The sequence below is a fragment of the Galeopterus variegatus genome, unplaced genomic scaffold, assembly GCF_000696425.1.
Source record: "Galeopterus variegatus unplaced genomic scaffold, G_variegatus-3.0.2 Scaffold671, whole genome shotgun sequence".
Taxonomy (NCBI): Eukaryota; Metazoa; Chordata; class Mammalia; order Dermoptera; family Cynocephalidae; genus Galeopterus; species Galeopterus variegatus.
In genome coordinates this window covers 519,241-531,524 of record NW_007726782.1, presented here as the reverse complement: position 1 = coordinate 531,524, position 12,284 = coordinate 519,241, and the positions used below count along the sequence as shown (strand labels likewise).

The 12,284-nt window shown below is 39.7% G+C and overlaps 1 protein-coding gene across 2 annotated transcripts in view; it reads left to right on the top strand.

The window, feature by feature from the left end:
- The first annotated feature begins 227 nt into the window (after window positions 1-227).
- Window positions 228-12,284, top strand: part of EBF1 (early B-cell factor 1) — a 402,505-nt gene continuing 390,448 nt past the window's right edge. The window contains exons 1-3 of one of the 2 annotated variants that reach the window (XM_008571253.1): window positions 228-383; window positions 945-1,008; window positions 1,687-1,742. In XM_008571253.1, coding sequence (XP_008569475.1) covers window positions 1,731-1,742 — 12 coding nt within the window. In that variant the 5' untranslated portion in view covers window positions 228-383; window positions 945-1,008; window positions 1,687-1,730. The remainder of the gene's footprint in view (window positions 384-944; window positions 1,009-1,686; window positions 1,743-12,284) is intronic. The other variant, XM_008571252.1, reaches the window with a different exon arrangement.

The window sequence follows — 12,284 nt, the reverse complement described above, 5'->3', positions numbered from 1 at the left end:
TTTTGGCGAGTTCTGAGGACGCGCCCAGTCCTCGGCGGGGAGGACGAGGACATGCGGGGACATGTGTGTTCCGTCGTTGGCTGGGCTCGGGACACCTGAGGGAGCTTGGAGGGCGCCCGCTAGAAGATTTTGGGGCAGAGGAGGTGGCTGAGGGTTCGCGCGTGTGTACCGGGTGACAAGGGGGCGCGGGGTCAGTGTCTGGCTAACTCTGCGTCTTTGGCCGCAGCGGGGTGGGTCTGGCCCGGGCTCACTTTGAGAAGCAGCCGCCTTCCAATCTGCGGAAATCCAACTTCTTCCACTTCGTCCTGGCCCTCTACGACAGACAGGGTCAGCCCGTGGAGATCGAGAGGACAGCCTTTGTGGGGTTCGTGGAAAAGGAAAAAGTAAGTGGGCGCAGTGCCACCGCCCCTAGTCCCCAGCTCGAGGAGCAGGCCCAAGCGCCTTGGGAGGCGCGCCCCTCCGCGAGTGCAAAGCATCCATAACACACTCCTGTGAGGGGTTCCCTAAGCCACTTCCCGTCCCGGACGAACCCAGGCTCCCGGTGCACGGGGTCCTGCTCCAAAAAAGTTCGCATGAAGCCCTCAGAGCCGGAGAGAGGCGAGTCCCGCTCCCCAGTCCAGAGCCATGGGGCGCCCGGGATGAACTCGTCCTCGATACCAGACCACGCAACGCCTGTCTCTGATGGCCCAGGCCCGAGCCCTCAGGCTCTGGGAAGAGGATCGCCCGTGCGCACCCCACGGAATTTTCTGGAAGGGGAGAGGGAGCAGTCAGGGATGGGGGGCAGAGGAGGGATCACAGTTGGCCGCAATTTCTGCTGCTGCCGGGGCTGACCTGCTTTCCGGGTAGGGGTCCCGGCTATGGGGAAAGTTGCCTCGAAGTTGGTCCACTTACTCACGTCGACCTCTCTCCTGCGTCTCTTGTGTCTGCCTCCTGCTGCAACCCAGGAAGCTAACAGCGAAAAGACCAATAACGGGATTCACTACCGACTCCAGCTCCTCTACAGCAATGGTGAGGCTCCCATCGGGGTCTGTGTCCACACTCTGGGGCTCCGGGGCAGGGCAGGGGGCGCGGGGAGCTCCAGGTGGACGATAGCCCCCAGCGAAGCTCAGTCGTTTGCCACCCTCGAAGTGAACCGGCCTCGCCTGAACACGAGAAGGCCCCGAGTGGCTCGCAGGCGGCCTTGTCGGTCCCTCGCGTACCTGGGACCAGGTGTGGTGCCTGAGACGTCTCTGGGCCGCTTTCGTTCTTCCTCCTGAGGCCTGTTCCTTTGGCTCGGTCCCGACTGCAGGCCCAAGGCTCCCTGGGCTCAGAAAGCTAGGAGCAGTCATGGCCTTGATGGCTCCAGGCGAGCCAGAGGGGCTCTTGCCCTGAGAAGGGAGAGTAGCCAGTTGGGGTCCCATCACATTCCCGGCTACAATGTTTGGGGTCTGGCTTCCAGGAGCGCTAGGGCTGGGCCAGCCGCTCCTCTCAGGACAGTGGGGAAGGGAGGTCCTGGCCGTGCGTACAGTGGGAGCTCCAATCGGCCGTGGACCCCCTTTGTTTGTGTGTGCATCTGTGTGTGTGCGTATGTGGTTTTGTTGTTGTTGTTATTTGTTTTGTTTTGTTTAGTTGTTGGTGGTGTTTTCTCCCCCGCGGCTGATCCCCTCTCACTTAATTCTTCTTCCTTACCCCATTTCATTCCCCCAGGGATAAGGACGGAGCAGGATTTCTACGTGCGCCTCATTGACTCCATGACAAAACAAGTAAGTTTCTTAATTCTGCCTTGCGGGGGTGATTCTAGGAGCCACGAAATTCGGGAGAGTGAAGAAACTGGTTTCGCCACAGCAGGAGGGCTGGGACTCGAACTCGCAGAGCCGGGGCGGGGCGGGCCGCACACCACGCTCGCAGTGCAGCTTTCCAGTGCACACTTAGACACTTGAGCCCGCCGCGTGGGGAGGAAGGTTCGACGGCTCCTTCCCTCCAAGGGAAACTCAGGGCTTACGAACTAAGACCGCAGGGTGCCGCGTGGAGAGAATAAGGACTGAACTTCCTCTTACCCGGCCAGGGAGCCCCAGGGGGCACAAAAGGTGCTCTGGGACCCTGGTGCAGAGTGGGCTGAACTTCTGAAACCCATTAGCCAGGCCTCCCCCGGGAGGCAGAGGGTAGAAGGGTTGCGGGTGGGGGGCAAAGGCGGATTCCCCAGGAATGACGAGATGGGCTGAGAGCGCAGATGACCACTCCACAGAATTTTTGAAGAAGAGGGTGGTGGCGGAGGTAGTGTTGGAAGAGGCAGCGACAATTGTTAGAGGATATTTTGCAAAAACCCTCCTGCTTTTGCCTCCAAGTTTGGCAGGAAGCCAGGCAGCATGAGTGAGCTTGCGGTCTTAAAGGTACATAGACGGCATTTTCTTAAGCTCTCCTACAAGCGGGTGTCAAGCAGTGTACATTAAGGTTGAGTTATGGTTTAAAAGATACAATTATGAGCCGACTCAGAAAAGAGGCCTGACGTTTTAATGAGGCACAGGAGCTCCCCCCCCCCCCCACTACACCCGCCCCTTAATTTTAAGAAAAAGTTTAGTTTCAGAATTAAGTAGCTGGTTAAGTTGTTGGAGGACTTAGCAGAAAAAAGAAGACAGCTTTATTGGGTGGGGGGAAAGAAATCAGAACAAAGAGGAAAGTTATTCATTGTGTACCAACCAGCAATTTAGTAAGAGAATTAATAATCACTTGATTGTGATTTTAAAATGTTCCTTTTAAATAAGGGAGGTGATATTCTTCCATAAATACTGGCTTAGAAAGTTTCAAATTAGGGTATACATGCATATTTAAAAATTGTTTTCAGATACGCCATGGCTTAAATATGTTTTACAAATAGCTGTTGGGAGTTTTAAAATCTACTCAGCAAGAACCAATTTAATAACAGCTAATTTTGATTATTTCTCTCATATTTCACTGTGACCCAAGGAGAAAACAAGAGAGTATACAATATATTTTAAAAAATATAACAAATAAATTACTATTTACTTGAATTCTATTTCATGTTATTTGCCTAAAATATTTGTTTTTCTTGAAGATCTGTTTTTTAGTTAATCGGTCAGAGTAAATCCCCATTTATACTTATAGTCTTGGTCTTATTTTCTTTAATGGATTTAATTATCATATAGGATAATTCTCTTTCATTTGGACACTGCATTTTGTTAATTTTTTTTTTCCTTCCAAGCAGAAACACAAAAGCCTGATTTCAGTAACTTTTCTTTTTTCTTTTATGGTATCAAAACAAAAATGTCTTAAGTGGAAATTTGTTTTCAAAAATTGTCTTTGATACCCTGGATATCCTTTCCTGCCATTCTCATCAGAGGGGAAAAAAAAAAAAAAAGCTGGGAGGGAGAGGGGAAACCGTGAGCTCTAATACATATTCCATATGTATTTGTCAGGATTTACTTTTTAAATGATAAAAAGCACACATACACACAAATCACTATGTGAGGTGTGTCTGCTTGTGCAGCATTGACCACTTGCATCTTAAATTATAGGCAGCACTATGAAACAAATAAAATTAGGACGTGTTTGAAGTAATTCTCTTTGATTTAAACCTCCTCAAAACTTTATTTTAGATCTCTCTAAACAAAAAGTTCTGCCAAGAATTAATTTTTTTATTTTGAAATGAACTGACTTTACGCGTTCATGTGAAAATGGTGGGAGAATAATCTTTTGATTTTTATAAAGCAATAAATCAAATATCATTTTGCTAACAAGGTCATAGAGCTTAAGAAAAACTGCAGCTTAAGGCAGTCTTTGACTGATTGGTATCATCGTAAATTCTGTCAGTGGAGAGAGAAAGGAACAAGAATAAGATATAATTTATTTTTAATAATAGCAGGTATGAGAAAGTCATTTGCCATAATATGACATCTCAGGAGAAGTTAAAATTGTAAATGTATGTAATTATATATTTTGGTGAATAAAAGGCTTAATAATTATCTAAGTTAGTCTAAAAATACTAAGAAAGAAGACTATTTCAAGACATACCTGTTTGCTTTCCTAATAACTGTTTAAATAACCACTTCTCTGTAGCTTTCACTTTGAAAGGCAATCCCTGAACATTATCCAATTGCTTGTTCTTTGATTACGTGCTGTAAGAGTTTTGGGAGTAAGTTAGCATACTGTGTACACAGTTAATACAATAGTTTCCAAAAAGCAGATCACCATCAAGAAGGCTAACTTTCCCTAGTTGTGACATAATAATTTATATTTAGTCTTAATGAGTAAAGCAGTGGATCCTCATCTAGCTTGAAATTATTCTATGATTATAAAACAAGTCTGATTTAAAATTTCTTAAATTTTTTATTTTAGTTAAATATACAGTGGCCCCTTCAATCAAAAGTAAGGCTTGACATAAGGTGACTTATTACATGGTTACATTTTTTCCCTCTGTAGAATTCTTGCTGACAGACTGTGGATTATGATATTTAGACTACAGAGTGGAATACTTTCAATGATGGGATGAGTTTCAGTAACATCAACAGTTGTGGAGGGAATACCCAGCCACTGTTGAAGTGTCTTTCCTTTTTCTCTCCTCTCCTCTCTTCTCCTCCCCTCCTCTTCCCTCCCTTCCCCTCCTCTCTTTTTTTTTGTGGCTGGTGGTTAAGGGGGTCTGAACCGCTGACCTTGGTGTTGTCAGTATCATCAAGTGTCTTTTCTTAGCTGCTTGTTTATCATAACTTATTTTTTTTGTTTTTGTATCAGAGATGCAGCTTTATGTGTGTGATGTCGTATCATTGACTTTCAATTTGGGGTTAAACTCAAAAGGAATCTTGGGAAATCCAAATCCAGAACTAGCTGTACATTCTGCATTTTGATAGACTGTTTCTGATCTTGGGTGGAGTTAGCATTGAGATCAAACAGAAATGTACTAAATCAACCAAGATGTATTGGTATGACACAGTATTTCACACCTTTTCAAAGTGTCTCATTAGACTATTTTGGGTAATGACTCTTAATTTTGGGGCTCTACCAAGAAAGATGAAGCTTCATTAGAAGTGAATGTGTATGAATCTGAAGCCTCTTATCCTTATGATTCCCTTGAAAAATACATAGGATGTAATAAAAAGATTTATCTACCAACTAGAAAATAAAATGCTTGCTTTTGGGAAGGGTTGTTCAAAACCAAGTTTAGCAGGACTAAAAATAGTTTGTTTTTGTGTCATTGCTGTTTTTGGTATTCCATTAGTGAGCATGCAAAAAGCCCTGTAGGATCCAGAAGTTTACGGCTATTGCATTCAGAAACAGTATCTACTGTAGAAGCTCAAATGAACCCAGTGGGGGAGGTCTGAGGTTTAATGTGCCTCATTTCAGATTTTCTTGTAGTATTTGAAATATAATTACATTCTGTGATTGCTTCAGTGAGTTATTTATCTTTAAATAGTCAAAAAACCAAAAAACTTTACCTCATTTCCCCTTCCACCAGCTTGCTTTAAAAGAGTGACATTTTATGATTCAAAGAAAGGATACCAAATTTCACAAAGTTATCAAAAACAAAATGTTCCCTGTCCCCAAACAAAAGCTTTTTTGAAAAGGGGAAAACAGTAGTCACATAAGCCTTTTATGTTCAGATTTGAAGGTTGGCGATGTGGTGAGGGGACCCTAAAAAGGTCTTAGCGCAATGTGGAGGTCTAAGGTATAATAATCAGAAATGCTGTCAGGTTTCTGTTCCCAGCTGGACTTTTTATATATTTGTTTTGATGTTCTCGGTATTTTAAGTTATTGATGCAAGTGCATTTTTTTCCCTATTGATTGTTTCATTATATCCTGCCATGGCTACGTAGATTTGATTAACAATCTTTTCAGTTCATGGTTCTTCATTGGTAGATAAACACATTTTTAGTATATCAATAAGTTCCCAGGGAATTCACCAGGCCAGCAGAGAGGTTCTTTCATATATTTGGGGAAACAAACAAAAAAGGACAGAGCAAATTAATAGGCAGGGGACATATTCCAGCAGCTTTCTCTCTCTTTTGGTAACATGTCAAAAATGCAGGTGATTTAAATTTCCTTGCACATAGAGGAATGAAGAAGTTTGGAATTTTTATGCATGATCAGGACCTGTGTTTGGGAAAATGTAAACTCATCACAGTGGAAAATGTGTTGTTTGGAGTCTGGGGGTGAAAACAAAGCTGATGGTTTTGGAGAGATTGCCGGAGCCAGATGGCCTAGTACTTCCCCAGTCTGGCGGTCCAACTGCTCCCTCCTGGATAATATACAGCCATTTGTTCGGGGATATTTACGCTAGAGCTGTTTCCATGTGAATGTTTGAACAGCATTAAAAATGAACATATTAGTAGAGATGCATTTATCGAACTTGTATGTCTGTTTTCTCTGTCTGTACTTGTATTGCTGAGAGGAATGAAGGAGTGTTTGGACATTGGTGAATTGTTTACGTAGTTGTTGAGTGAAAATGATTTGGTTTTAGTAATTAAAATACGTAAGCATTTGGAATCAAGCTAATGGAAATTATGGTAGCACCTACCTTGAAGCTCTGTTGTGAGAATTAAACGAATTTGTACACTTTAAAGGGCTTAGAACAGTGACTGGCACATATTAAGTGCTTAATAAATTGGCTGATTTTATTATTATTATTATGGCTTCATTGGGTTGACAAAGCCAATTGTATCTGCTAACATAGATGTAAGTGTAGTTACCATATGAATGAAATATCTTTTATTACTGCTAGAGAAAGAAATATAATATGGGATTGTTAGAATGATTTAGTTTTTTTCATGATGTTTGAATAATATAAGGGGTTGTAGTTCTTTGAGACATAAAAGATGCATTCTAAATCTAACTGCTTTTGGTACACATTCTCTTTTTATTCAGGGCTGTGATGTAACTGAACAGCATACTGAGTATTGTATCATTCCTTCGCAACTTTCCTAATTCACTTCTGAAAATGGGCTTACTTAGCTGCTGAGCTGAAATTACATCTTTGTAATTTGTTTGCCAGTAGCCAGACTGCTAATAGAAGCAAAATAATTTTTTATTTTATCCCACTATTAATGTTGGATTGCTGTTTGATGCAATTGTTTATGAAATGTCAGACTTGTAGTGTTTTCTTTGGCATAGTTTAATTTTTAACTAGTGCTCTTTCACCTGCTAGAAATTTCTAGGACCACATTAGCTGGTGTCTTTTTTTTTTTTAATGACAAGTGTTGGAACTTGGTGGTCGAATATAATGATTATTATTACAGTATGTTGATATTGTAGGTGTTCATATTGTTTTTTCAATAGTTCAATTCTTGGTAATTTGCTACCAAGGCTTGTTGACAGTTTGTATTCAGAGGGCATTTCGCTCTGATTGAAGGAGGTACCTTGTACATTTGTAAACTTATTGTCTAAGGTGACAAATCAGATTCAATCTTTTATTTTGTATGTGAAAAAAAGTAACATATCTTCAAGGTTACTATTTTGACTTAAATGAAAAATTAGGAGTTTTTGTTAGTTATAGATCATCTTCCTTCCTTCCTTTCTTCCTTTCTCTTTCCTTTCTTTCTTTCTTCTTCATTTTTTTTTTAAAACTATTGATGCCAAGTGTCATATTGTTTGGTTGTAAACCAGGAAAGATTCCTGATGAAAACATTGGTTCCTAAAAACTCTTCAGATTTTGCTGAACCAAAGTCAAAGTATTCTTGTTACCCCCTGTATTTTGGCATGGAGTACAAAGAGTTAAAACTATTTGTAAAGTAAACAAAGAAGAGCCTGCTCAATGCTCTGTGTTTCCTTTGGCATCCTATTGAAGTGTGATTCTGGTGTATTTTCACTGTGTATTTTTCATTTTACTGTGTAGTCTTTATCCATAGTAAGTTTCAATGAACTTTTAAGACCCAGTGATATTTTAGAAAAGCAGAGATGGACTACATTTCATAAGATGCCTCCTAAAATAGTGACAACTGAAGCAGGTTTTGTATATTGATTGACTGAATGATTTTCCAAGATGTTACAGGTTAATCTATAATTGAACATTTGAAAATGATGGCATTTTCCCTTAACAATAAAATTTCCAGCACGATTTTTGCACAAGGATATGAAACTTTAATAATTCCTATGTTTATTTTTATTCTTCAGTAATTATAAAAAAATTATTCTAGAAAAAACGCTCAATCTGAACATGAAGAGAGTATTACAAAATAATATGCAATATTTTCTGTCTGCTTGTTAGAGGACAACATTTAGAAAAAAGGAGGCTAGTATATCAGAAAAATAAACCTGCTCCATATATGTCTGCTTTTGACCCAAGTTTATCAATTCACCAGGTTTTTAAAGTTGAGATGAAGTTAATGCTATTTACTGTTTAACTTTTCTTCGTACAAACATTCCTGATGCTCTAAGGGATTTATTTGCTATTGGCAAGATTAATTTAAACATTATTTTCTACTTGATATTACACATTTTGTTTCTTAGGTTAAAAACCTCAACTTAATTCTCTATCAATTGATTTATTTAAATAATGTATTTTATATTCTTCCTTTCCTCTTCCCACCCATCTATGTAGCAGGCCTTCCCCATCCTCACTTCTGATAAACACATTGATTTATTTAAACCTCTGTTGTCTTTGTCACTCTCACAGCAGACTACCTTCCTCACAGTGAGCAGACTCATGATTTACTGTGGAGGAAGAAAATAAGCCTTCTTTTTGGTGTTCCATTGTCTGGGCCCTAAACCAGCTGTCTATTAAAATGGTTTCACTTAAAATAGTCCATGCTGTTTATATGCTTCTGTGACCTCCCAGCTGATCCAACCTCAACGAGCTTTACTCATACCCCACAGAGGCACATATTTAAATTAGGAAGAAAAGCAGAAACTTCTCCCTAAATTGTTACTACAGGATCCCTATCCTTTTGGGCTTAAAATCGGGTTTGCTGACCTGTGAACCAGTCTTGATGTGTCCGCTAAATGTAGATGGTAGAAATTCAATGTGGGGCTATCAGTTGGGTATACAAGTTGGAGGGAGAACTTGGTGGCATTTTCTTTTTTCTTTTTGGTCATTTAACACTATTTAATTGAGTACTACTATGGCCCATAGATTGCCTAGGTTTTAGGAAAAGAATGTGTATAAGACAAGTTGGTGGCATTTTATAAAGTCTGTCTTATTGTTGCCGCTGCGTCAGAGACATTGATCAAAATAAATTTATCATATCTTTCTATACTGAATGTCATCAGAATGTTTTTTTCTGGGCCCATACCTTCTGTAAGATGTGTGTGTGTGGGTATGTGTGTCAGTAACAGGTCTTTTCAGTGACAAAAATTACTTGGGTGGTGCTGGAGGTGGATCTGCCTTTGACTGAATTCCACTCTAAATCTAACCCTGTTAAACTGAGGTTCTGGTTTACTTTAGTTATAGGATTTTAGTCTTGCTCTATGGTGGAGATTCACTTGCTTTTATTTCAGAAGTCACAGAGGCAACACTTCTTTCTCTGCCTTTTTGTGTTGAAAAATATCGTTCTTTCCAGGCCCCAAGGAGGGAGAGAGCAGAAACTTCATTTCCACCCCTCCCCAGAGTTCCTAAGTATTTCTGAGCAAATCCAAACTCATGGTTTCATTTTTCTATGCTTGATTTGGAGAAAAATTCTCTGTTTTGACTCTGCTTCCAGAAGTGAAGTGGCAGTTTGGTATTTGGTAGAGAGATGTATTATGGAGGCTCTGGGCCTTAAACAAGCGGTGTTCAGTCACCAAAGAAAAAACATGGGACTTCTGGGAGTCCGTATCATGTACTATTTGGGAAAGTCATGAACATATTTGCATTGCAGCATATCTTCAATTGAATATGATCATAGGCCCACAGATTTCAGTGGAACCAGTACCCTCAGTAAAAATAATATTAGTATCAATTATGAAGAATCAAAAGGTCTGATGTAACTGATACTACTCTCCCCCACAAAACAAACTTTATTTTTGTAGTAAGGATAACTGTACCAACATCTGTGAATTTATTTACCAAGTTACGTTTTTAGTTTAGCATGACAAATAATAAAGATGAAACAGAGGTTATCAAGAGTAGTCAGAGAACATACAATTTAGTGATAATAGGATTTAGCAGAAATGCATCATTAGAATTTCTTAGCACCATCTATGAGATCTAATCATTTATTTTTAATGATTGTTTTTAAAATTTTTCAGCAGTGATTGCAGGAAATAAAGCAGGCAGATATAATTTTTCAAAACATTTTCAATTAATGCATTTTCTTGAGTAAGCTGTTTCTTAGGAATCTGAAAAGTTCTTTTAAGAATACAGGAAAGAATCATCTATGCATGCTAAAACTAGCAGATGAAAATTTGAGGCGTAACAGGATATTAACATAATCTACATTATCTCACCAGAAGATAGTTATGAATTACATAGGGTAAAATAGTAACTTTACAGTGGGGAAACTTGGCTGATGATCTCTGGTAGATGGCAGGCACCACCTTAACCAAATGGCCAGCGTTTACATTGCCAGTGGTGGAACTAGTCAGCTTGATTTGATACACTGAGAAGAACTCAGTATCACCTCTCTGGTATTCCTGCCCTAGAATAAATAACTTTAATCTAGGCCTGAGGAACATCAGACAAACCCAAATTGAGGGATGTTCTACAAAATAACTGGCCTGTATTCTTCAAAAATATCCATGTGATGAAATATAAAGACTCAGGAATGTTTCTTATTAAAGGAGAGATGACAACTGAATGTAGTGATTGGTATTGGATTTTCTTTTGCTGTAAAGGACATTATTGGGTAATTGGTGAATCTCAATAAAGTCTGTAGATTAGATTATTTTATTGTATCAATGTTAATTTTTCTGATTTAGACAATTGTACTGTGGTTATATAAGAGAATTCCTTGTTTTAAGGAAGTACATGCTGAAGTATTCAGGGCATGTCTGCAATTTACTAGTAATGATTAGGGGAAAAAAATAGAGAGAAAAGAATAAAGGAAATTCAGTGAAATGCAGACTTTGAGAAATCTGAAATCTGGGTAAAGAATATTCTGGGATTCTTTATACATTCTTGCAGCTTCTCTGTAAGTCTACAGTTATGTTAAAGTAAAACCATTTTTAAAAATACAGGGTTGTGATAGGCTAGCCATAAAAATTGATTTTGATGGGCCAATGGTAGAAAAATGTTTTCTCCTCATGCAAGTAACTTTCCTCTTTTTTTATAAAAAAAATATTTGTTGCAATGCTTGTTTTGTAATGTGGTCAGATATGACAATAGAGTCTCCTCCAAGGACTGGTACACTCTGGCTCCATCCTTTACAGCTTCTAAAGGTCAAGTTCAAAAACAAAACACAGTAGAACCAACTACACTTTGGTTACTGCAGCACCTCTGTATACTACATAAGGATAGTTTCTGGTTAATTTAAGTAGTTTTGTCACCAAGAAATTAAGAGTTATCTGAATGTGTGAAAGTAATTTTATTAACAATTTGAAGCTGTGTTAAATTAGTATTATGCAGTGATACAGTGTTAAATTAGTTAAATGTATCCCAGTGCAGAGTACTGCTCTGTAGCAGCTGTGTGTTTTTCCTTGGCCCAGATTTTAACAGGTAGATCCATGAGGAAGCTAAGGTCCCAGGGAAACTTCTTGATAACCTTAAGCAGAATGTTTTGAACACATATTACAAAAAATAGACAAAAACATCCTGGCTGGTGAGGTGGTTTGGGACTGCAGATTTTGAGAGTCAGATGTAATTCTTCTTTGGGAGATAATTCTGTTGCTTAAGCCCACATACACAGTGTGTGCCGGAGAGTATTCCTGTCTGGGTGGGTGTACACCCCCATGAGAGTACATGTTGTCAGGCTGTTGGCTGAAGAGTCAGGAAGAGGGATATTCCCTGATTGATGAATCATTTCAAAGACAACACAGTTAGTGAATGGACTCATTAGCTTCACCCGCGCTTGTTTTTTTCCTGTTCACCACTAAAACACTAAATGTTGAGCTCAGAAGTAGTAAAGTGAGACAGAAAAATCAAGTCCACCTGCTTCTCTGTAGTTTAAATAAATAAATAGTATCTCAGTCTGCTGAGCCTTCTGGGTTTTTCCTCCTTATTGATTAGATTTTTTTTTTTTTAATTCTGTATTGAAAGGAGAATTGTGGTTGTCTTGATGACAGAAGCCCATCCCACACACTGATCCAAAGATGTTCATCATAATAAGATGTTGACAGGGCAGAGAGAAACATATCCCATTCCACTTGGTTTGCGTTGATCCTGAACAACATATACTGAAACTATCATCCAGTGATGCCTTCGGTTCCTGAAGGCTAATTGGTTCTCA